This window comes from Zootoca vivipara, chromosome 2, assembly GCF_965207765.1.
Source record: "Zootoca vivipara chromosome 2, rZooViv2.hap1.1, whole genome shotgun sequence".
NCBI classification, from domain to species: domain Eukaryota; kingdom Metazoa; phylum Chordata; class Lepidosauria; order Squamata; family Lacertidae; genus Zootoca; species Zootoca vivipara.
The window spans coordinates 40542907-40569000 of NC_142584.1; the positions used below are offsets into that span (position 1 = coordinate 40542907).

The following is a 26094-nucleotide window of genomic DNA, read 5'->3' on the forward strand; positions in this document are numbered from 1 at the left end:
ATGTTCAGCCCTAATAGTGCTTAAGGACAGGGATGTGGTTTTATCTGATGGGCAAATATGCAGCCAGGTGACCTGTAGGAATCTGGACTCTTCTTTTCCTTTTCCTGGCAGGCTTACTAAGACCCAATCTCCTTGAATCTGAGTACATAGTTTGCAGATGTTTTTCCCCTTTGGGGGAACAGTTCAAACCCCCAAAGGTGCATTGTACCTGAGCTTAAGGGAAACTGCAACATATAACCACTGCATTACAATACATGAAGAGATTTGGCACTATCAAGTTGTGGACTGGTTTTAATCACACAGCATGTGATTGGTTTACCAATGCCAGGATGTCTGTGTTATCAACATGACTTTGTGTGTGTGGTTGATTGCCGCTGTTACATACACTGCATTTTTCTGTGTTCTCTTCTGATTTCACTGCAACACCCCTACCAACTTCAGCCATATATATGTGCTTGCAACTCAGGATAACCCTTCATGTATCTGAAGTGGGCTGTAGACCATGAAAGTTTATTTCGTAATAATTGCATCTCTAAGGTGCCACAGGACTCCCTGCTACTCTTGCTGCAACAGATGCATGCATCTACTCCTCTGGAAATTGTAATAATGCTGTAGGTAGAACTTGGAGTCATTTCAGCTGCATAGGCTTCCCTCCCCTTGAAAAGGGCAGCAAAGCAGGCTTGGACAGCTTTTACTTACATTTCCATGTGCCCTAAAGAACACCAATGTGCCCTTCTGGAGGTAAACCCTGGCCCTTGAAGGGGAGCATTAACCAGAGCTTTTTCTTCCTTCTTTGCTGCCCTGTGTGCTGCACTGAATTTGAGGCTGGGAGGTTCCCTGTGGTCTCAGAAATGCCCCAGACTCAAAGACTGTCCTCACTTCCTGGCACCAACTGTTCACATAACACGTATGCTGCTCCACGATCCAGATATTTCACAACAACAGAAGGGAACCTTACAGCTGCACAATAGCTGCCTTTGTTGTGCTTTGTTTAATCTCCTCTCCACAGGGAAATAAAGCTGATGGCACCAATCCAAGTTTCATAGTCTGCTGTGGGCTGGAGGTACATCCTTCTCCCTTTTAATCAGATGTTTATTTAGTACATCAGTGCATGGCCCCACCACTGCAATTTGCTTCATCTGCTGTTTGGCAGCGTCCACGGCAGGAGCCACATCTTCTTCTAAGCAAACTCTGCCTCATTTTTTATCTCTTTGACATCATATTACAAGGAGAAATCATCATGTGAGCTCAAAGCAGAGATCTACCCAGCCTGCCCTGTTTATTACCATCTGGGCTCCGGTTGCTCATCAGACACTCTCCACCCTTAAGATTCCATAATACATGCACAGTTCTTGATGTAGGTAGGCAAAAGGAAAGCATAAATCATAACATTGTGTGCTGCTTGTGAAGTTCTCTGGGGTGCTATTTATGTTATACAAGTGGGATAACCAGCCTATTATAACCAATATGTTTAAGTCTAATTAATGCATGAATGGGTTAATACCACAGAGTAAGCTGTCCTGCCAGGCTTAGACATGCCCACTTCCCTTACTTTGGGTAATCAAGCCTATTATTCTCCAGTCGACCTGAGAAGCTCAGCATGTCAAGAAATTTGAGCTGGCTGCTCTAACTCAAACTGCATGGCTCTCACAAGCCATTATGGAGTTCCTATACCAATAATTTAGGAACTTTCACCACTTTGTAACTAAGACAAGTTTTTCTCATGCAGCCAAAATAGCTAAAATTAAATGCCGTATTTTATCCCTTTCATAGCAGTGGATAAAACTGCTACTTTTGAGCATCCAGTTGTCAGTCACGTCCTGGACAGAATAACTTTGCTGTATAAGGAAATCTAGTACGAAGTTTTTAAGCTGAGGTTAGTGAACTATCAGGGATACTGTAACGGAGGATTTCCTGGTTTGGCCTGGGGGTCTTCGGCAAAGTGAACTTTGACATCCCTTCCAACCAAGTATGATTTTAATATGTGTGTATCAGGGTTCAAGTGAAGCCAGGACCCACTCTTGAAACCTAGTTTCAGTGCCAGGATCATGACATTCTTGGAATATATGAAGTACACCTCCATGTAGACTATTGGTGCTGGATTGCACTAATTCAAGTATAGTGACCAAGTTTTTAAATAATCATCTGGAATGACACTTAATTTTCTTTTTGGATTGCAAGTGTAGTATGGGCAATTTCAGCCAAGGATCCAGAAATCAGAGAATATTGGCAGAAGAAAAAGTTGCTGAAACATAGGGTTCTGTATAAATTCTTGCCCTCTAAATATGATCCTTATTATCTGTTTCAAGCCCCCAACACCCTATTTTATTATTATATTATATTATATATTTTACACATCTATAAACTGCTTCACAGACAGAGGCCATTGAAACAGTCAGTGTACAATTAAAGAATCACACTGGTACTTCGATAAGCACCTGCTCGCTTATACTGTGATAAGGTTTAGGTTGCAAAGCTTAGCACATTTAATAGGTTGTAATTCTCCCAGAAGTCTCTTCTGAGCAAGCATGTGTAATGTTGCATTATGAGTTTCCCATTAAAGGATGAACAACTTTTTCATGGTGCTTTCTGCCACTTGAGGGATAGAAATAGGGCCTCATTCTGTTGACCACACAAGAAATAAGCATGAAAGGTGAAGGTGAGGAGAGCATGGAGAAAAAGTTAAGCAAAAGCAAAAATGGCTAAAGCATTAAGAAGAAATTGAGTAAAGCATGAAAAAAGTATTGGTCATGATTACTATGTCAGTAGTGAAAGGGTGGTGAAAGAGGAGAGCGCAAAATATGGTCTGAAGCTCAACATCAAAAAAACCAAGATCATGGCCACTAGTCCCATCACCTCCTGGCAAATAGAAGGGGAAGAAATGGAGAAAGTGAGAGATTTTACTTTCTTGGGCTCCTTGACAGCAGTCACGAAATTAAAAGACGCCTGCTTCTTGGGAGAAAAGCAATGACAAACCTAGACAGCATCTTAAAAAGCAGAGACATCACCTTGCCGACAAAGGTCCGTATAGTTAAAGCTATGGTTTTCCCAGTAGTGATGTATGGAAGTGAGAGCTGGACCATAAAGAAGGCTGATCGCCGAAGAATTGATGCTTTTGAATTATGGTGCTGGAGGAGACTCTTGAGAGTCCCATGGACTGGAAGAAGATCAAACCTATCCATTCTGAAGGAAATCAGCCCTGAGTGCTCACTGGAAGGACAGATCCTGAAGCTGAGGCTCCAATACTTTGGCCACTTCATGAGAAGAGAAGACTCCCTGGAAAAGACCCTGATGTTGGGAAAGATTGAGGGCACTAGGAGAAGGGGACGACAGAGGATGAGATGGTTGGACAGTGTTCTCGAAGCTACAAACATGAGTTTGACCAAACTGTGGGAGGCAGTGGAAGACAGGAGTGCCTGGCGTGCTATGGTCCATGGGCTCACAAAGAGTCGGACACGACTAAACGACTAAACAACAACAACAACTGTATCAGTTATCGCTACTGAGACACTTGAAACAGTACTACAGTAGTTCACTCTTAGAGGCACTTGAAAAATTATTATGCCCTGTAATTGTCTTGCCTTGTTCATCTTCCAGCACCAGTCTTTAACATACACATATCTTTAGTGCATAGTAAAGCCCTGTAAAACCTCTGAGGTTCTTAGGTTATGTGCCCTTCTGCATTCTGCATAATGCCTAGCAGGTTAGTGGTACTGTGTTAACTGTCTAATTGTAACTTCCAGAGAGAGAGAGAGAGAGAGAGAGAGAGAGAGAGAGAGAGAGAGAGAGAGAGAGAGAGAGAGAGAGAGAGAGAGAGAGAGAGAGAGAGAGAGAGAGAGAGAGAGAGAGAGAGAGAGAGACGGGATAGTTTATTGCAGCAAAAACAAAGAAGAATCTTGTGGCATTTTAAGGCTATCATAATAAGGCTAGTATTTAAGTAGCATTTGTCATGGTGACAGCTGCGTCCTACATTGCCTCCAAGGCTGTTAACAATTGCCAAACAGTGAAGTGAAAATGTAGCCTAGACTCTTCATAACGTTTACGTTGGTTACACAACGTGCTCAGGAAAAACCCTGGAAAAACCCGCAGACTGTGTATGTCACAAAATGAACAACTATCAACAATATTTCGGGCATCAGATTTATTACATAAGTTCAGCTCGTTATATAAGCTCTGAGCCCCCCCCCCCAACTTCAGCCAAGATTGGGAAAACCTGTCATTCTACGGAAATTTAGATAAATTAGGGCCAAACTAGACGGAGAAACCTCTGAATTCACTTTGCCCAGCCATTGTTTCACACGCTCACGTAGCTAGAGACATAGAAGGTGCAAATGCACTGTTTCCCCCCACCCTCCAGGCCGAGTTTATGGGCGTGGTAAACCGTCTACATCAGAGAGCGCTCCGGGTTAATCAATAACAAGCATAAACGTCTCAATTCATTCAAAAGATGACACAGTCTATATTCATACATTAACCGAAGTGCATGAACAAAGGGGTAGTCAAGGACTGTCATACGTTAGTCCAGGTGCACAAAGCAAGCTGGTGAGCACAAGCTCAGCTGAACGCCGATTCTTATCCGAGCATCGCTTTGTCAGGCTCCCGCCCTTCAAAAATGAATGTATTCCATGCTGGTCAACCGAGGACAATAGCTTTGCGCAGCAGCGAACCCCTATGCTCGCTGCACAATGGAATCCCTCTATTATTTATTTCTATTCTAAATTCCCACTGGAAGCATCAAACCCCACGCCCGGTTCCCCCTCTCCCCGCTTCATCAGGAGACGCCTCTTATTGCTGCCCCTCCTCTTCCTCCCTTTACAATGGACATTCTTCGGAATTAGGAAAATCTAAATATTCTAATAATAGAACCTTGAGCCCCCATCTCTCGGCCTAGCCAATTAGCGGATCCACACCAGAAGGGTGGGACTATAAATCTTCCGTTGGCCAATCACAGAAGCCGGTGGAAGCGTTCGGCTTCAGCCCGACACTTTTTGCGCAAGAAGGAGGGCGGGCGCGCTAGAGGAAGCCGTCACGGTCCGCAGGCCAATTGCGACCGGGCCAATTCAGCGACGGGACCAATCGGCTGGCGGCAGCTGCGCAGGCTAGCCAATGGCGCACGCGCGGGGAGGTGGCGCCGCCGCCACCGCCGCTACTGCCGCCAGGGGAGAAGGGGGCGGAGGCGACCCCGGTCTGGCAGGGGAGGGGGGATTGGGCCTGGCTGGGCCCAGCCGGAGCCTCCTGCCACCTGCACCGAGAGAGCGGGGAGAGCGCCCCCTCCCCGCGGGCCCTGCCCAAGCCCGAGCCCGGCCCCCGCCTGGCCATGGGCAACGCGGCCACGGCCAAGAAGGGCGGCGAGATTGAGAGCGGTGAGTGCGCGGCGGCGGCGGGAGGAAGCCGGGTGTGGGGAGTGGGGGCCGCAGTCAGGGAGAAGCCGAGGCAGGAATTGGCGCCGGACCTCCCTCCTCCCTCCCGAAGCGGTGAGTGTTCTGGGGTTTGCGGGGTGCCGGTTCCGGAGAGTGGAGGAGCAGCGGGGGCGTCGCCGCCCGTGAAGCCCGCTCGGGGGGCAGGACACCCTGTCTTCTCACCAGGTACCCCGGGCCGGGAGTGGGGGTGTTTCCCGAGCCAGGCCTTTGTCTTAGCTTGCCGTGCCATGCTTATCCGAAATGGGGGGGCGGCGGCCAGGTGCCTCGTTTGTGGGACACCTGGCTGGCCGGTGCTGCCGGTGGACTTTGGGGGCGATCTGGCTGGTCTGTCTGCCGCGCTCTCCGGCGCCCCCGCCCTGCTTCCCCTGGGAGCCTGCGGGTGCGCTGCCTCCACATGGAGTGAGTCCCCTTGCCCTGGCTTCCCAGCACAACCCATTCTTCACTTTCGCCTTCCCCTCCCTAGAACATTGCTTTTAATGCTTTCTTCGATTTAGGCCCACATGTGCTTTTATTCGGGGAAGGGGGTTTCTAGCATGGAAAAACGGGTTTTTAAAAAATAAATAAATTGGCGAGTTGTTTTCTGCCTCTGGCAACCCTTCCTCTGGTTGTGCTTGTGCGCTAAAAACCAGATTGTATTGACTTTGCCTGTATCTTGTAGGTTAGTTATCCTCCCCAAATATATCAAACAGATTTAAATACGAAGCGTAGCATTTTCTCTTTTATCTGAGGCTGCTTAGTTAACAGTGGCTGGTACCGAATACAGTATGTGCAATGAAGCTAACACTTTGCTATTGCTTTTAGGCAGGTATGACAGGTTCCTGTTCAATAGACAGCTCGCCCTGTTAAAACACAAATGGAAGGCTACTTAATTCAGCAGAGACAGACGGATGTGTCCTCTACGCCCCACCCCCCCAAAGGAAGCTGCAGAATGGAACTGCAAACTGGTCAGGCAGGGCCTCAGATGGAAAGACTAGCAACAAAGCAGGAAGTATGTGTGTAGAGCGTACCTAGATGGAAAACAGAGAGGTCTGCTTGGATTGCTTTCGAGGAAGTGGAAGGCAGGATTTTGTAGCCGCAGCAGACTTGCAGAAGAGTCAAAGAATTAATGCTGGAATAGGACCTCATGAAAACTATTTAAAACCCCTTTGGGGTTCTTTCATTTTACATGTCTTCTTTGGGAGCATGTGGCATGCAAGCCTGTTCAATTAAGTCTATGAGTTTTACCTGGCACATTGCATACAAGCAGTGGGTGTGCAAAACTATGCCTTTTCTTCTGCTTTGGAGAATTCAGGTCATGTTTCTTTAGGACTAATGCATCTCATAACCTTATTTTTATACCAGCATCTTTAACAGCTGGCTTGGGCTCAGTTACAGATAAAAAATGTGAAACAAAGTTACACTGCAGGACTCAAGATTTCTAGGTGCTAGTACTATTCTTTGAACATGGAATTGTCCATCCTTAAAAGCTCCCTCAAAAGAGAGAAAGTATAGGGGGGAAATGTATGAAAATGGCAAAGGGAAGTGCCAGGGTTTGGCACAGAAGGTTATCTCCTGGAATAAGAGAGCTCTCAGACTTCTGCTCCATGTTCTTGTCCCAGCATGTACTCCTAAATCCCTTCCCAGAGTTGTGGATAGGATTCAGGAACCTTGACTTCTTGCCCATTATTACTCTCTTCCCTTCCCAGCTTTTTTTACTCTGTGATCAAAATCCCATTACTGTTTAGACTGAGGCTAACCCTTTCCCAAAGAGATTATTACACTTAGTAGCTGTATGGCAGGATTATATCTGTGGCTTGTAATGATCCCTGTAGAAAGAGGAAAGCAAGTGTATTAGCAAGGAAAACATCACTGCCTTACAGTGTTTTAACGTATTCGTTGTTCTCAGCACTTCATTCATTGTCAGCTGTTAACAGTATCCAGGATTTGCCCAACAAGACAACGACAAAAATCCACCAACAGCCTACGAATCAATATGGCTAACCTGATCCAAAAACATCCACCCCACCCCACTCATACATGAAAACAAAGTTCACCACAGCCAATCACAAACAAACAACCACACCCTAGGGCAACCCCAACCTCTCTCACCACCAGAGGAACACAAGCAAATAGTAAAGAGAACCTGCACAAGCGACGCTGACACAAAACCCCACACATACATTAAGTTAAATAGAAACATCGCAACCCACCCCCACCCTCCATGGCCCGCTCCACCTCTTACCCCCTTTTCTTCCTAATGTAACACTAATGTCGCAACAAATGAAACTGATCTGTAGAAAATGTAACTTGAAAAAAGAGACATTGCACATACAGGTGCTGGTACTTTTGTAAACCAAGAAACCTTTAATAAAAAATACATTAAAAAACAAATAGTATCCAGGAATTTAGGGACTCTGTACTAAGAATGAGATGGACCAATATTTTGGACTTCCTGAACATCAGAAGCCTGATTGATACTGTTTTTATTAACCACAAAGATAGCTATTGCCTAAGCAAGAAAACTCAACATTGTGTATTAAAAATAAGTTGTGCAAATTAATATTTTGGGAAGCACAGGTAAATGAGTGACATAGGGTAACATGAAGTGCTAGATTTATAGGTACTTGTACATGGCTTCGATGATGGCTTCAAAAACGCATTTGTAAATATTAACTCTGAAGGACTGAAACCTACTGTTATATATTTAAAACGTGGATTTATCAGCAATCCAAATATACTGCACCATATTTGAGTATGTGGAATCTCAGGACATGCATAGACTCTTAAGTTATTTTTTATTTAGGTAAATTTATACCTTGCCCTTCTATTGTGATCATGGTACTTAGAAGTGGAGTTTAAGTCAAGATAGGGAAAATTTAAGGACACTTTCCTTAAAATTGTCTTGAGTAGTTGTGATTGAATTCTAAACATCCTTCAAAACTTTAGCCTGATCATCAGATTTAACATACATGCATGCATGTCATCTAATAAATTGATGGTTGTACCCAAAGCCCATTATAGTTTTAATGCAATAATACAGAACATATATTCATAATACAAAAGGACTGCCAAGTTCCTGAAACACACAGTTTCCCTTGTATCTCTCTGAGAGCTCTAATTCTAATATTACTTTGCCTTTTAAAAATCCAATTTACCAGCATCCCTAACATAAGAAAGACAAGTTCCCAGATACACCAACAAACACAAATCCAGCTTTATTTCAGATTACACCTCTGAACCACCACCACAATTTATAGCAATTTTATCTTAACTCATTTTTCCTGATTTTTAATTTTATTTTAATTTTGCAGCCAGTGTATAGAGGGCCATTATGTATGTTATGTCATTTAAAAGAAACAACTGTGTGGGCCTGCTTGCTTGTGTGAACAAAGGTTTCAGAAAGCCATCTCCTCTATATAAGGGGCAGGCTAACAGATAATAAGTGATGTCTCCCACCTGACCATAAATACAAAGTCTGTATACAAGACCTTGTTGTAGTCGCCATCCAAGACTGTGGTGGGCATCACTTGGAAATGCAGCTCAATAAAGGCATTTCTTAAGGAAACTGGTGAAAGTTCAGATACAAGCTCTAAAATGCTCTTTTTTCAAGAGTGGGTACCAAGGGGGAAAATTTGTGTTTCTAATTAGTTGTAGGTCCCTTCTGGATTCTGTCCAGAAGATCCAATCCCTTAGTTGTCATCTAGTCAAAAAGCTATTTCCTAGCCTTTGCAACAAATGATTTATTGGCAGTTATAAAATATTACAAAGGCTATTTTCTCAAGTAACAGCATGCATTATATGAGCTCCATTAGGTAAAAAAACTTGAAGGCTTCTGAACACTGGCTTGTGGACCATATGCTCTGTGGACCATTATACTCTGCAGAGAATAATCCAGTTAGCAACTGAAAGAAATTTAAAAGGGAACAATAGTAATTATTAATTGTTAAATAGGAACTTTAGCACACTATCCACATGATATCCAAGCAGTAAGGTTTAAGTTGTGGGACTTTGAAGGAATACTTGCATCTGCCTTTCTGCCTGCAGCTCTCCTGGTATATGTGCAGCAGTTGGAGGTGGGCTGCCTTGCAGTTTTCTAGTCCAATCTGTCCCCTTTTGTTGCTTTCAACAGATCTGAGGAGCAGACGCAACATTAGACCTGTGCCTCTATTGCTGATGCATGGAACCTCTTTGCAGATTTGTTGTTTGATCCACAAAGAAACTGTGCTGATAATTTTACTCCCAGCTCTCATTTTTGGCAGGATTAAAAAGGAAAACAAAGCATGACTTCAATTAAACAGAGCACATCTTTAATTAAACAATCCAATATAATGTATGTGAAGCTTTTATGTGAAGTGCACTTAATAGAAGCACTGTTTCTTTTTATTAAATTGGACATCCAGGTTCCTGTGGCTTGGCTGTTAGGCTCTGTGTAAAATGTCTATCATGGAATTTCTGGAAGATAGATGGATCAAGTAAACTTCCTGCCTACTCCAATGAACTCAGAAGGAGAACAATTCTTGTATTTATGTAGCCTTTGTAAAAAAAACAAAAAAAAACATGACGACTTAATTATTGTGATTCTCTTTCATTGGCGGTTTTAAAGTTGAAACTAGATAACAACTACTACATCCTACCTTTCCTTCAATAAGTTCAATGTGGAGTACATGGTTCTTCCCCTTCTCAGTTTGTCCTCACAACAACCCTGTGAGGTAGGTTTAAGTTGAGAGGCAGTGCCAAGCCCAGGCAACTTTGTGACTGAGTAGGGATTGTGCAACATTACATGGAGGTCCTTTCCAGCTCTGCAACTGTCTGTTTAAAACAGAGGTGCCTTAGGTGTGCCATCCATATATTGTTGGATCCCAGTTCCGGTCAGCTTCACCTATCTGAATTAATCATTTGGTGCAAATGATAAAAAGATTTTAATAGGCTAGCCAACAGATCTGGAAAAAATGCAAATACAGTAGGCCCTGCTGTTTGTAGCCACCTGCCAAACGTGAGTTGACTTAGCTTCCTGAGAAGGCTCTCAAATGTGGATTGGAGTGCAATAGGGGTTACTTACAGGAGCAGACACTCCTTGAGGTATTCTGGTCCAAAATGCTTGTCAATTTTTTCTCAAAGAAAATGTGGCTATATAGGTATCAAAGCTGTGGCTGACACACTATTGGTATGGTAAGTAAATATAAATGAAATGTATGGGGAACCATGGATTGCTAAACTGAACTCTTTCAGTTGCATCTTAAAAAATAGTCCAGTAGCACTTTAGAGACCAACTAAGTTTGTTCTGGGTATAAGCTTTTGTGTGCATGGACACTTCTTGGTATCTGAAGAAGTGTGCAGACACACGAAAGCTTATATGCAGAACAAACTTAGTTGGTCTCTAAGGTGCTACTGGCCTATTTTTTAATTTTTTATTTCGACTGCGTCAGACCAACACTGCTACCTAACTGAATCTTAGTTTCCCCAAAAACAAATCCATATGTTTTTGGTGCGTTCTGTTAACACAGATAATAGTAATTGTGATTCAAAAACATTTCTGCTGGAGAATGGTGGCAGACACAGATCATCTGAGCTTCCAATAAACGGTTGTATCCAGTTCAGCCTCTGGGGCAACAGAGGAGTCTGCTTTATCTGACCAGAAAGGGGGTGAGGTGATTTATTTATTTTTTGTAAATTCCCACTTCCTCCTGAGTCTGCTATGCTGTTCCAAGGGGCCTCCAGGGCAGGCACTGGGGACAAGCAGCTGTGTCCACAGTTAAAGGTAGGTTTCCTCTTCCGTCACTCTCTCATCTTTCTGTTAGGCAGTAAGTTCCTTGCGGCTGGGATCTATGTTCTGCTCATTATTCTGTTCATTGCCATCAACACTGATGGAACTATATTAAAAGTAGGTTCCTTAATGTCAAGTTTCGGAAAATCTAAGCCCCCGTTTAAAAGCTGCGCTTTCCTGTTCGTTCCGCATAACTACCTACACCAAAGGCAGAACTGATGATGGACAGCTTAGTTGTTTAAAGCAGCTTTTTTTTCCAACCTGGTGCCCGCTAGATATTTCAAACTATAGCTTCCAGCATTTGCTATACTGGCAGAAGCTGTTGTGAATTGTAGCCCTAAACATCTGGAGGGCACCAGGTTGGCAAAGGCTTAAAATCTAGCTGGTATTAGAAATTGAGTTGGTTCATCTCACTCTGCAGATCTGTGACTCTTGGCTTTTGTGAAAGTGATATGATTTGCCTATGATTTCTCTACTGTATATAAAGTGGAAGGAGTTGGGGCTTCTGACCCAGTGAAAAAAACCCTATCAGCATGTACTCATCTGATTATTATTATTTTTAAAAAAATTCTTTTGCTTCTAGGAAGCCTGCAGTTTGGGTGAAGAATGTGAACACAGAGTCCCTGTAAACATACTAAAACTAAGAGAATATGCATTGGTTTTGTGGTTAAATTTTGTTTCCTTATATGTCTTCTCACCCTCAAAAGGGCCTCCAGGGCCTGCTGCAACCTTCAAGTGACAATAAAACAAATTATAAAACCAGAGATAATTTAAGATCAGCCAAGAAATCAAATTCACTGCTGGTTGTAATCGCAGCAAGTAGCAAAAGAACTCCCTGGAGTTTGGGAAAGGAGTTAGGAGTAAGCTGTGATTACCGTAAGAAGTTTCTTCAGAAGATGCAGACAGGAGAGGAAAATGTAAGAAACCTTTATCTGTGTACACTCTAAAAATATGAAACTATTTCCTTGCCCATGTAATTGGCACTCCGTTCTTCCAAGGTTGCGAACAGGCCCCAGCAGTTCTTACTCTCCTCATTAGGTTCTCCCAGTTATGTGACTGACGCAGTCTTCAAGGAAGGGTTTGATGTGCATGGGATCCCAGATGTTTTAGGGTTCTTGGTAGGTTAAAAGTGTGAGCTCGCACCGATGATTAAGATGAGAAATTGGAGCTCTATTAAAGATCAGAGTAAACTAGCAGGAACTTTGGGTAAAACGAGGTCAAACCTGAACTTACAAAGCCAATAATGGACTTTGAAAGTTTTGTGCCAAGGGTGGTTATTTTCTGTGAAGAGGTGGTATGGTAGGTAAAGGCTAATAAGGAAGCAACAACTGTTCATTTGTATGAGTAGCACAGTGTTGGGAACACTTCATACCTCACAGAGTAAAGGTTCAAGTGGTGGAACTTTTGCTACATAACTTTGAAGTGTCTAAGCATCTGTTACATAGCATGTACACACCTGAGGAGTCAACCAAGGCCGTTCCTTGCCATGTGCATAGGTGCATGTAGCTGTTTCAAACAATGTGTCCATCCTGTGTAGATCATGGATGATCTTCAAGAAACTACTATAACCCCGTAAGTCAGAATTCAAATTGCTGACATCATGAATTGGGGCCCTGCTGCACCTGTAAGCACTCATTGATCAATGTAAAAAATCCACTCTTCTTTGCAATCAAGATGGCTGGTTTAAAATGTGTTTAAAGAGTAATTTACTGCCTTAACAAACTGGAGTATGAACGCTGAGCAACCTTTTGTACGTTCCTTTGTAGAATCCAGGGATGATTTCACACTTCTTCTAGCGTGTGAATACTTCATAATACATAGCATTTAGATATTAGCCAGCTCTTAAGTTGCTTGAAGCATCTTAAAAGCAAAGTGCTGCCCACTTCATTCTCCTGAGTAGGGTAGTCAGCACGTGTTTCTGGCAGCATTCCTGTGTTTTTAATGAAGATATAATTCCTTTTGTGTACCCTGGCACTTCCAACATTCAGCATCTAGTTCTATTTTTATGAAGGGGAGGAAAACTTCTCTATCAAATTTCTCCACATCGTACTGCTAGATCAGTCTACAGATAGATACAGATTGTGGAAATTTGATGGACGCTCCCTCTGCACCAAGACCACAAGGCAACAGGATGTCCATGCCTGGGGAAAAGAGAAAAAGAGCTTGGCATGGAGGCAGTGGAAGAGTCAAGCGTGTCTTTTAGGCAGTCAACTCAGGAGAAAGGGAGCATGAAGCTAGTAGCACAAAGACCAAAAACATATCCCAAATCAGAAGCAGGATTTATAAACTGTATAACCCCGACCCCATTGCCAACCCTCTCGTTTTACACCTCTCCCACACCCAACCCCTCACAACTGGATCACCCCCCCCCCAATATTGCAAAAACAAAGAAACTTCCTCTCCCTATCTCACCACTTCTGCTTCATTTGCAGATTTCCTTCTGGCAGCAGGAGGGAGAGGGCATAGTTAAACTACATGCTGTCACAAAAGTGATGGCCACCAACTTTAAGGCTCCTGGTCATGGTGGCTGGGTATAATCTCACATGTCAGAGGTGATGTGCTTCTCAATACTGTTTGTTGGGAAGCACAAGGGGAGAAAGTGCTGCTGTGATCGTGACCTGATTGGATATACTGTTCAAGAGAACCCCATTATGTTTAAATGGAGACGGAAGCTGTCTAAATGACAATGACAAGCTGGCTTGAGTGACTACTGCCTCTTGCTAACTTGTAGCATGCTGTAAACCTTGGTGGATAAGTGAGGGAGTATTACAAATTAGTGCATTTGTAGTTTTGGCAGGAATAGGAGAGTGGTTTGGGCATCCACAGACCAGATCAGGCACGTTCTTCAGCCATGATACATTTAAGACTATCAACGCCTGGCCTGTGGAATGTTTTCTGGCAATTCTAGTTAGGAGAACTAATTTGAAGTGTAACCTTCTGTTGCCCTGTGGTTCAAGTGTGGGATTGTGTTGTGAGCCATTCCACTTGTAACGTTTTTGCAAAGGAGTAATGGCTAATAATTGTATTGATCAGGTTAGATAAGATTTACAGGCCAGGGCCTTATTGTAGCACGATGCAGTGATTGGGTTTTGGCTCTTTCCTGATGAATTTCTCGTACATGGAAGATTGGAAAATACAAATACAGTACCCAGTCTTGTGTGTTCGCTATTTATTTAGCAGCTTTTAGCCTTGCTTGTTTAGACTTCAAAGGTCATTTCAGTTGACAGAATTTATAAACAAGTAAAAGAAAACACAAATAATTAAGAGCAAAGAGAAAATGCAACCATTGGACATGCCACTAACCCAGACACCCTCCTAAAAATTGAGATCTTAAACATTATACTTTTGAAAGCTGATGCAAGAGTTCGTTAAATGCATTCCCTAGGAATAGTGTTCCTCATCCTACCGCAACAAACAAGGGAACTGTTAAGCATTGCTTTTCCAGTGTCCCCAAGGACATAATAGTGGTGGTATGCCTCTGATAACTTTGGCTCAGGGCTTTAAATATCAAAAATATACTTTGATGTGTGCTTAGAAGCACAATGGCAAACAGATGTAATATATTGTCAGCAATCTACCCCCATTAAGAGCTTTGCAGTTGTATTTATTTATTACATTTATATTCTACTTCTCTAAGGAGCTCAAAACAATGTACATAGTCCTTTCATCTTTACCCAGCCCTTGCCGTTATCTTCACAACAACTTGGTCACTAACCCAAGGTTAGTGCTTCATGGCTGAATGGGGGTTTGAACTTGGATTTCTGTAGCCTGGACATTCTAACCATTACACTACACTGCCCATTGCCCACACATAACATGGCAGTTAGGTATAGCTGACACAATAACATATACCGGTAGTTTAACGGTGCTGAACGAAAAGGAAAAAAATGGATGCATTTTGTGCCATCTGGTGGCCATTTATTTCCTACACTAGTGAAAAGAGTACAAAATAGTGTTATCCACTGCATCTCTACAAAACTGGGTGTTGTGGCCATGCATACTTCTTTGTACTTCAGTTGGAGAAGATGATCTTGCTGTAGATGGATGCTCCCACACTACCCTGATGGAACAACGTAAGAGAATCGTGTAGAGAAAAACTAAAAGAAGAATAAGTTTTATAAAGACATGAATTCTAAACACGGAAGCAGTGGCGTGCAGTGCTATTTTTTTTGTAGGGGAACACTTTTGGTCACAAGCACCAGCTTGTGAGGGCGAATGGGGGGCAGAACCCTCCTGGGCTTTGAGGAGGCGGCGCCAGGCTTTAATGCTTTAATACTCTAATTTACCGGGAACATTTAGGGGACTAGCCTAGTCCCCCTACTCCACTCCCCGGAAGCTAGTGAGGTTGGGGAGTACTGAGGGCCATTATAACTGAAGTATACCTGAAGGAGCGTCTCAGCCCCCATCGTTCAGCCCAGACACTGAGGTCCAGCTCCGAGGGCCTTCACTGCAAGAAGTAAGGTTACAGGGAACCAGGCAAGAGCGCCTTCTTGGTAGTGGCGAACACCCTCTCATCAGATGCCAAGGAAATAAACAATTTTCTGAATTTTAAAAGACTTCTGAAGGCAGCCCTGTTTAGGGAAGTTTTTAGTGTTTGGTCTTTTATCGTGTTTTTAATATTCTGTTGGGAGCTGCCCAGAGTGGCTGGGGAAACCCAGCCAGATGGACAGGGTATGAATAATAAATTATTATTATTATTAAATATAACTCTGTTCGGTCACCTAGTTTTGATTTGTTATACAAACTTGAACGAAGCAAAACAGCCAATCGGCTGCGGGGCAGCAGGCCTGTGCGCTGAGGGTTCTGTTCTGGCCACGCCCTCCTAGTTCTACAGGAGATCACTGGAGATCAGACCAGGCAGGCCCGGGGCCTGATGTGCTCTGCTCGTGTTTCTTAAAAGTATGTGCCAAAGGCAGGCTCCTGGGCCTCGGAAGGGTTTGATCCTTACTCTTGTTCTTTACAGGGTCTGGCTTTAGGTCTTTTTAGTGGGCTGCTTCACCCCACCCCTCTCTCTGCCCCTTGGAGCCGGTCTCCCAGAGAGCTGGCAAAGCGGTAGTATGGATTGGGCCTTCTGGGGAGCCGTAGGTGAAGAGAAGCCATATTCCAGACTGGCAAGATGGAGGTCGGAGGTGAGGGGGAGTAATAGGCTGGGTAGCCAGGGGAGGAGAAGAGGCTCAGAGTCTATGATGCCAGCCCTCTTAGGGGTCCAAGGAGGGTGTGTTGTGGCTTTGTCTAGGGACGGGTAGCCCCGGTCTTCACTGCAGGGGAGGGAGGGTAATGTGACAGGATTGGTGGAGCTGAGAAGTAATTATTATTATTATTTATTACTATTATTATTATTATTTATTATTATTTTCTATTTATTATTTATACCCCGCCCATCTGGCTGGGTTTCCCCAGCCACTCTGGGCAGTTTCCAACAAAATATTAAAATACAATGGTAAAATATTAAAATACAATGGTAGAGATATTTCCCACTCTTAATGTGAGGTGGCTTCCGTTTGTGCCCAATTGAGGGACTTGGGAAGGTGAAGAATGGCTTTGGTGTATTTAGCTCTACCATCTGGCTTCTGCAGGCTAATTTAAGAAAAGGTAGGCCCTTTGATTATAACATGCTGTTTGGTCTAACTTAATCCCATCAGGTTACCTTTCCCTGTCTTGGCTTCTTGCAGGTTTGCACTGTGGCAGGTCAGAACTAGTAGTAATGCAGGTTTACGTTCCTTAAGGGAGAGGATTTTTATTTCTGTTAGGACAGTTTGTACAAGGCCCTAAAAATCTGTGGTTACTGTGGTTTAGAGTGGAGCGTGGCAAGTGGCTAACAGAGGGAACGTCCACACTTTGGATTCCTATGGTGAATTATTAAGAGAGAGCGTTATTTGTTAGGGCTGGTTGATGGTCCTGGAGCTTATTGATTAAATTGTGATTATACATTAATGTGCTGATTGAAACCCAAACTTCATATTGAGATGCTACAAAGAGGTAGGTGTGTTATAGATAAAATGCTGTTGAGAGGGATGCCTTTTCTAATAATTGGAGGGAACTGGAGATGTTCAGTTTTTCTGGCTATGTGGGAGCCAGCTGAAGTTAAATCCTTCGAAGACAGGGGTCTTCTGGCTGTGTTGGGATGACATGGGGTTGGGGGGCCAACTCCCATCTCTTGCGGGGGCTCAATTAGTGCCAGCGGCTTCTGTCAAGAGCTTGGGTGTAACCTTTAACGCCTCCCTTTCCATGGAGGCGCAGGTTGCAGCCACAGCTAAGGTGGCATTTTTCCGTCTCCGCCGTATTAAGCAGTTGGTCCCTTACTTTTCTCACCCTGATCTGGCCACAGTGATCCATGCGACGGTCACCTCCAGGCTTGATTATTGTAACTCGCTTTACGCAGGGCTGCCCTTGAAGCTGACCCAGAAACTCCAGCAGGTGCAGAATTCTGCGGCGAGGCTTCTTACGGGGTCCCTGCCATGGGACCACATTAATCCAGTGCTTTACCAGCTGCACTGGCTCCCGGTGGAGTACAGGATCAGATTTAAGGTGCTGGTTTTGACCTTTAAAGCCCTATGCGGCTTAGGACCCTTGTACCTACGGGACCGCCTCTCCTGGTATGCCCTGCGGAGAACCTTAAGGTCCACAAATAACAACATTTTGGAGATCCCGAGCCATAAGGTGGTTAGATTGGTCTCAACTAGGGCCAGGGCCTTTTCAGTACTGGCCCCGACTTGGTGGAACGCTCTCTCACAGGAGACCAGGGCTCTGCGGGATTTGACATCTTTCCGCAGGGCCTGCAAGACGGAGCTTTTCCGCCTGGCCTTTGGCCTGGACCCAGTCTGACCCCTATGTTCTCCTCTCTTATGATTTTGATTTTGGCCATTTTAAAACGAGGCTGCATTGAAAAATTTTAAATTTAAATTGTATTTTAATCTGTATTTTAATTAATCATTTTTCTTTCTTTTATGTTTTATTGTAATTTTATTGGTGTCAGCCGCCCTGAGCCCGGTTTTGACTGGGGAGGGTGGGGTTTAAATAAAAAAATTATTATTATTATTTCTTATGTTAAGCATAGAATACTTTGCTAATTCTCCATATAGGGAAAGTAGTACTCTGGTGCTATGCAGAAGTAGGCTGTGAAGTTTGAGCTCTGCGTAATGTAGAATTAGGCTTTTCTAGAATGGAAAATAATGTTTGTGGTGTCTTTGGCAGACTGGACTGGGAATCTTGGGAAGGCGTGAAGGTTATATAAATGAAGGAGAAGATCGTTTAAGATGCAAACGGTGAAAATAGGGAAAGTGCTGTTACTCTTGAAAAAGGAATCTATTTTATCTTCTAGTGAGTTTTGTTTAGGGTGTGTGCAAAGAAAAAACAAAGCAAACAAAACTATATAAAGGTAGAAAACTTCTGGAAAGTCAGACTTTCATAAGTTTTTTTCTTTTTGTTATACATCTTAATCTCAGCTCCTTTACTATGGTTGTGCAGTGTGGATTTTTATTTTATTTTAATGGCCGGGAGAGAACCCAAAAGATGACACAAGCACAATTCTCAATTTTGTTCAGCATCAGGGCCATACTGAAAATCTTTAACTGGGGTCACCAGTCAGTCATACTTTGGAGCAGATGATCATTACATGGAAGAGTCACCAGCTAACTGAATTTGGCTTTTACAGGCTTAACTGCAGTAGAGTATATGTGACCCACTCATGTAACTTTCCATGTGATGTACTTGTTTGCTTTCAGAAGCAGACTCACCGGGGTTCACTTCAAATGAATGGGTACCTTGTGATACAGCTGTATTGCTTGGCTTGGTGTGCATTCAGCTTCCAACAGCCAACGTATGAATAGAGTGCTGAGTGGAAGGCTTTATGCACCCTTCAGTGCTTACTCTTTATTCTTTTTAGCATAGGTTGAGAGGTAACAGGTTGAGAAGCATTACTTAATTCCAACTGTGCTGCTTCCAGTTCGTGATCTGATCCACCATCTGCGAAGTACTTCAGATGAATGGAAAAGTTCAAGGGACACTTGGCTACAGAAAATAGTTTTGAGAGAGAGAGATGTGGCCCAGCACCATTCCCTGTGGTCCAGCCACCAGAGGGGGGTGTTGCACATGGTTTCTAAAGATGGTATAATGCTGATTGGTTTGCCAGTTTCAGAATGTCTGATTCGAGCATCTCTTGTTACCAATTAATGAGAAAAACCATGGGGTGTGTATGTCACTTGTAATTGTTGGCAAAGTGTACCGTTTGTGCTCTGTGCTCTTTGTTCAGTTATTACTTGGTTTGGAAAATGGTTGACGATACCTTATCTGTTTCTGCATTAATCACAAAAGACATGAGCATAGGAGACGCCGGTGATCTCAGAAGTTGCTTCAGTGTGGTAAAATGTGTGGAAGTGCTAATGTTGGAGTTGTAATATGTGTTACTATGCCAGAAAATAGTCATGTTGTCGGAGATCTCATTTTTGCAAAGCTCTTAGCACATACATGGGCCTCTTGAGAGCAAACCTGTGGCTTTACAGCTATATGGTGAGAGAGGGTGTGAAGTACATATAAGGGAATAAGGTTTCAGAAAGTGGAACACTCATTAGCAATGCATTATGTGTAGAGAGGTGCTAAAATATGGCAAACAGTCAGATCCTAACAATGTGTACTTTGGAAGTAAACCTGCTTGATGCAATGAGAAATCCTTAACATGTAGATAAATCTTCCAGTTTACATCTAGATAAACTTTCCAAAGCCATGTAAGGTTGAGGCTGCAAAGAAGGATCACTCTCAAATCCCAACAGATTGTTGCAAGAGCTATATTGGTATCTTCATTCTCTCCTTTGCAATCCTGTTCACAGAGCAAGGAGCCACTTTGAGAGAGGAATGGATTTCAGCTGATCAGCCAGCAAACATAATGACCATGTCTTTTCTTGCTCTTCTTGATACCTAAAGCACTACTTGTAGGAAGGAGGGGGGGGACATGGTGTGTATATACACGTTGTGAAAACAATATACAACCAGGCCCTATTACATGTAGATGTGTGAGTTCCTAAGGTGCAGCTTATTCTGACTTGTACTTATTGTGTAGAGGTCACCATATTGCACTGAGCCATACTGTTTTGTTACACAAAGTCTTTAGGCCAAGTTGATTTCTGGTCTACCAGCTTTTGTTGGACTCTCACTCCCATCTGCTGCAGTCAGCATGACCTGTGGTTGGCTAAGATGGGAGTTGTAGTCCCTCACTCTTGCTTTAGACTGGTATGCTGGGTTCAGCATTTTGGAACAGGGAACAGTCATAAGGATGGACAGCATTGGTGAATTTAACTGCTGGTTGACAATACTACTATTTTATGCTTTATACCTGCCAGCTGTATTGAGAATGAAATCAACTTGTCCAGCCTGACCGTGGAAAACGTGCATGAGAATATGTGATATCCTCATTGTGGGGTTCAGACTTGTGGGAGGAAAAAATATGATGTTGCTGTGAAGTTTTGCCTTTTTTGTGTTGGAGCTGTGTAATGGGATCACCACCCTTTGTGATCTCCTATCAGGATAGTTGTAGCTCAGTATTGTTCTGTACCTTGTGTTGGATGAGTCTGAGAGGCCCTTATTTTGCAGAGAATACCTCTTGATTACATTGCTGTCAGCAAACGGGGGGTGGGGGGAATTAAAATTCTGACATTTATAAAAACTGTTTGGAGACTTCATACAGACAAAGCCCTAGCTTTCTTGAGTAGCGTGGGCTTACTGGCAAGCTTGCATTAACTATGCAAACCCTGATATCATGTTACATTTGCGGGTATGGAACTCTGTAAGTGTGGTGCTCCAATTCTAAAGTACAGTACAGTATTGCTCTTTGGCTTGATGGTATATCTCTTGATGTCTCATTCTAAACATTGATATGCTGATGCTGCAAACATCAGGATAAGACTCTGCCAATAGTTTCTAAACAATATTTTCCAGTGAGCATAACTCATTATTAGGTAGTGGTTTGGAATTTTGAATTCAGAAGCCATTTTTAAAACGTTATTGCAATGCTTTATTGCACTTGTTTAAAAAACAAAGACTATTCACCAATTCTCCTTCCTTTCTCTCATTAAAGTTTTCAGGTGTGATTTAAGACTTGTTTATGAAAGTACATATGACACCTAACTGATTTACATCAGTTTACACCACCAGCAATTACTGAAATGTAGGGAAAGGAATGGCTAGTAGTTAACCACAGTCTGTTAGCAGAACTTAAAAGATGCAGCTTCCCTAACCATCTTTGTTTTAACTAATTCAGGTTGTTATCTGATTTTTATTTGCTACCTATTGCTCTTTGCTGTAGTTTTAATGTTTGACTTTCACACATTGTGAGCCCTCTTATGAACCATTCGGGTTAAGAGGCAGTGTTAAATATGTCAAATTAAATAATATTGCCTGGTGTGCTTTAACTGAGAAGCATTCCTCAGTGTTTCGTTTGTAGCTTCTGTGTTGGAACTTTATGTTTCTAACCACTTTCATTCTTAGTGAAGTATTCCAGGCTGCTTGGAATGGCAGGGAGTTGTATTGTACCAGATGATTCTTTCAGCCAATTAGGGTGACCCAAGTTCCCAGGGAGTCAGCTTAACCGATTATACACTCCCAATATCTGACATATGAAATTGGGTTCATTGTAAGGTAGCAAAGAACAGAAAGAGCTCTGTCAAAAGAATCTGCTGGCAGAGTGTGCCAAGAAAGAAAAGTGAAATATCCCCAAGTCCCAAATATTCACTTTCCTTTCTGAAAAAGGGGGGGGGTGCTTCTCCATTTCACTCGCAAGTTCTGAGATCCAGTTCTAAAAAGTGTTGTGACAGTCCAGTAGGTGCAGTTGGAAGAGGATGCCACTAAGTACATTTACGTAATGAGAAAATTGGTTCCATTACCTATCAATTTGGTACATTTGAAAGATATACAGTGATGAGGTATATTCAGACTTCAAAATAAAGACTTGTTCCATTTCTAAGAAACAAACAGTTTGATTTTGCTTGTTCCTAAGATGCATTGCCCCAGGACAAGTTGACCCCATGCTCAGGATCTATGAATTAGTATCCTGAATTTTGCTTGCCAGTGGTCACCTCTGAGCAACTGAAGACTTGCCCAAGTGTAATCTGGAAGCTTTTCTTCCACTGCAAATGGCAGGTGTGGAACTCCCAATTCAGATAAGGATTGCAGCAGCAGCAAGAGGTTAAAGCTCCCTATTCTCCTGCCAATCCATACTGAATCCCTGTGCCTACTAAGCTCCTTTTTAAAAAAAGGCCATTAATGCAATTGCTAACTGTGTGAAAGGCATCTTGTATGGTCCTAATTTTAATGGCACATCTATCTTTACCAGCATCTAAACGTTCTCTTTGCGCTTCAAAATGTGTGTAATTAAGAAGGCATTAATTGTCCTTTAGTTGGTAGTTTATATTATGCTACAATAGTTCTGCCAATTGGAGGGGGGCAGGGGTTGACCCCCCCAGTAGTTAAAGATATAAGAAGAGCCCTGCTGGATCAGATCAAAAGCTGGCATGATTTAGCATCTTGTTTCCCACCATGGACAACCAGATCCAGTACCAGATATTGGGAGGAGGCAGGATATGTTCACTCCATCAACTGGTATACAGAGGTGTGCCACCTCTGATCCTGGAGGTAGGATACAGCACCTTTCTCCCCTTCACATGTGGCAAAAACTGATTAGAGCTTGGATGTAGCAATATTATGGTAAAGGTATTGTGGGTACAGAATTTACTTGTACAGACCACTTGCTGTCAGCCCAAACTGTCCATTCACGTAGCCTTTCCAGTTAGGTCTTCTTCATCTGGTTGGACTCTTGCTCAGCAGCTTGCATGTCTGCTTTTAGTGTTGACCCTGTTAAGTCAGAGGCACAGAAATTATAGGGAATTGCTGAGGAGGGCAGAGCACCTCAAGGACTCTTCCACCTGTCCTCTTGGTGTGCCATTCCTTGTCTTACACAACCATTGCTTTCTGCCTCTGTGGCTGGTTGCATTTATTCCAGCATGCTCATTAAAAAATATTTTAAGCTTTTGTGCTGAACCGTCAGAGATTTGCCTCCTGGGATGACCAAAAAATAAATAAATAAATCACCTGATCTAATGAAGCCTCACCTGCACAATGTTTAACCCTTTTTGTGTCTTCAAAGGTGAGCACCTGTTTGTTTTTGTGCTACAAATTCCTAACTTCTTGAGAGCTTGGAAACCTGGCAACTTGTCTGCAGTTAGTACCGGTAGGTCTACCCCGCTCTAAGTACTTGGTTTCTACTACTGCCTACAATTCAGTCTAGGAAGGAAATTGTTCGCTCTACTTCTGCTACATACCACATTGACGTATTTGATCTGGATTGATTCAGCTGAATTGTAGTACTGTGAAGAAGTGTCTCATTATTGCCTTTGTTTTTCTGCTAGAGATGCTATGGTATTACTTGGTAGCAGATCTGCATTAACACACACCCAACGGATTTGCAGTATGAATACGGTAGTAGTTGTGAACTTTTGTCTTTCTGTAAGTCGGGTGTGGAATAATTGTTTGGATTTCCAGAAATGGCATGCTTAATACTCAGTTTGAAGTGTTTTCCAGCCATGTGAGAAGTTGTTCTTCCTGGGTGCATCACTAGTCTACCTAGTTCAGTAAGCTGTCTTTGGCAGTAGTCAAATCTGACTGCTCTCAGAGGAAGTGACTACGGTATGTTCTTGCTTTGTGATCTGAATGATGATAAAGTGTTAGCCTGCGGAGAAGCTTTCTGAACTTTATGAAATGCAGAGCAGCAAATGGATCCTCTTTGCATTCTTAGTTAATAGTTTAGAGTTTCAGTCCTTAAGCTGGTGCATCTCAACAGTTTCAGCAGAGAGAAATGGACAATGGAGGAGTGCAGTTTCCTCATGGACAACCTTTGTGTGCATGTTTTGCTGAACATTTGTGCAGAAGATGCAAAGTTGGTAGCCTGTTCCTTTAAGGACTTCGTACAAAGCTGGCACCATGCCCAGCCTCTTCTCTTCTTCCCCCCACTTCAAGGCTGTTCCTTTGGGGCTTTTCCTGAAACAATACCACAAGCTACCCTGCCACTTTGCTTGCTCTGCTTGCCCTGCAGACAGTCTCTGAATCAAGAGCCAGCTCTGCTTTGAGGGACAATGGAGAGTTGCAGCACAGGCAGAATGAACTATGCAGCCTGAGTCTGGATCTGTGCTGAGAACAAGGCTGTCGTCTGAAAATAGCGATATGGAAACTGAACCCAGTAGTCCTCAGAGTATGTGGGAAGGCGACTCCGAATTCAGCTTCCAGTTTTGGACCCAGCTTTTTTTGTGGATGCACTTGGTTGGCCGGTTGGTCGCTTACATCCTGCGTAGCTTTGGGGGGCTAAAGCAATAACTCCTTCCTGTCCCTTATGACTTGGTTGTTCTTTGGAGGTCCACTGTGACATCTAATAGTTTTAGAGCTCTTTGGCAAGCAGTCCTATGAGGAGGAGACATCGCCCTGCATTTTTTCTTCTTTCTTTTTCCTTACCTCCATTCTTCTCTGTTCTGGATGGCCTCGCTTAAGAAAGGCTTCTTAACCTTGAGAGAAGGACAAAGTTTTAGAAGCAAGATTTCTGGTTTCTCTTCCCATGTTTATCCACACACTCTGGACTGTGCAGTAATCTTTTGCTTCATTCAGAGAATATGAGCTTTTGGGGGCTGCTTAGCAATAGAATCCAGAAGTTATGAGGACTGCCATTCTGCAAATGAATGTTCACACTTGGAATGTTGTATTAGTGTTTAGAAAGAGTGATTTCTATCTCCAGATTGAGCATCCACGGAGATATGGGATTGAATGAGCTCCTACTTTTGAGTTTTGGGGGCCACACCTTGTCTTATTCCATCTACAGCATCAGAGGTTTCCTTTGGCGTGCTCTAGTTTCATCAAGTTATCTGAACATCTTGGTTCCTTCCAACTCTACAGTTCTATGAGTCTATCTCAGTCTCCCTCTCTCCTTGAATTGTTTCTTCTTTCTGTTAAGGAATCATCCCGTTTTGGAAGATAATAGGGCTTTCCTACCTGACAATTTTCTTATTTGCCCTACCTTCAGCCCTGAGGACAAAAGAGATTCGGAGAATTTGTGAGCTATTTTAAGCCTCATTGCATAGCCCTTGCTACTGCTGATCTGGCAGGCCTTCCTCCCTCTGTATTAATCAAATCTGCCTGCTGTTCACCCTCTGATCAGCTGTGTAAGTGACCAGGCTCCCTGTATTTCTTTCTAAACAGAGAGAATATGGAATGAACTGTCTTGGAGCCTTTCTGAGCCTTAGCGTGGGGGCTTGGGAAAACCTGATATGGATGGTTGCCCCGGACTGGTTGCTGAACTGACATGAACGCTATGGTCCAGGGAGGTGGGTTTGATGGAAGTCGAGAGCAGTCGGCTCAAGCCAAATGCCTGTGTGAATCACTTGGAGGGGAATGTTAAGAGCTCTGCTGAATCTGGGACTGTGTCTGTTCTCCAGTTGCTGCCTTTACCCCTCTCTTCCTGTGGTGGGACAGGAAAAGCAGTGCTGCTGCACCTACCTGTTGGTAAATAGCAATGAGTGAAGAGAGTGCCCTCCTGGATCCTGACTGAGCTGCTTGGCTGTGTTTGCTCCGAGAGCAGAGCTGGGGCAGAGGAAAAGAACCGGTGATAAAATAAAAGAGAAACATGAGCCATGGAGCTGAGGTGAACTCTCAAAACTCCAGCAAGGACAAAGGGTGTAAGATGTCGGCGCTACAGAAACTGGAGAGTCTGGCAGGGCGGATCTTTTACTGGGGGCCACGGAGTGATTCGGGGGCACCGAACGTTGGGGAGGCAGCCTATGAATCTGAGCACACGGCAGCCTGGAATGAGCAGAGTGAGTTGACAAGGGAGCACGGTTTCCAGGGGTGCCAGAATCGGTGGGTTCCCTCGAGGCTCTGCTCCAGAGCTGCTGCTGTTCTGTA

The 26094-nt window shown here is 43.4% G+C and overlaps 1 protein-coding gene across 4 annotated transcripts in view; it reads left to right on the forward strand.

Annotated features, from left to right (window-relative positions):
- Window positions 1–5157: 5157 nt before the first annotated feature.
- Window positions 5158–26094, forward strand: part of PRKACA (protein kinase cAMP-activated catalytic subunit alpha) — a 58564-nt gene continuing 37627 nt past the window's right edge. The window contains exons 1-2 of one of the 4 annotated variants that reach the window (XM_088661696.1): window positions 5158–5363; window positions 6222–6408. In XM_088661696.1, coding sequence (XP_088517822.1) covers window position 6408 — 1 coding nt within the window. In that variant the 5' untranslated portion in view covers window positions 5158–5363; window positions 6222–6407. Of the gene's footprint in view, window positions 5364–6221; window positions 6409–25386; window positions 26007–26094 lie in introns of those variants that run through there. The other 3 variants (XM_035104841.3, XM_088661695.1, XM_035104839.3) reach the window with 3 other exon arrangements.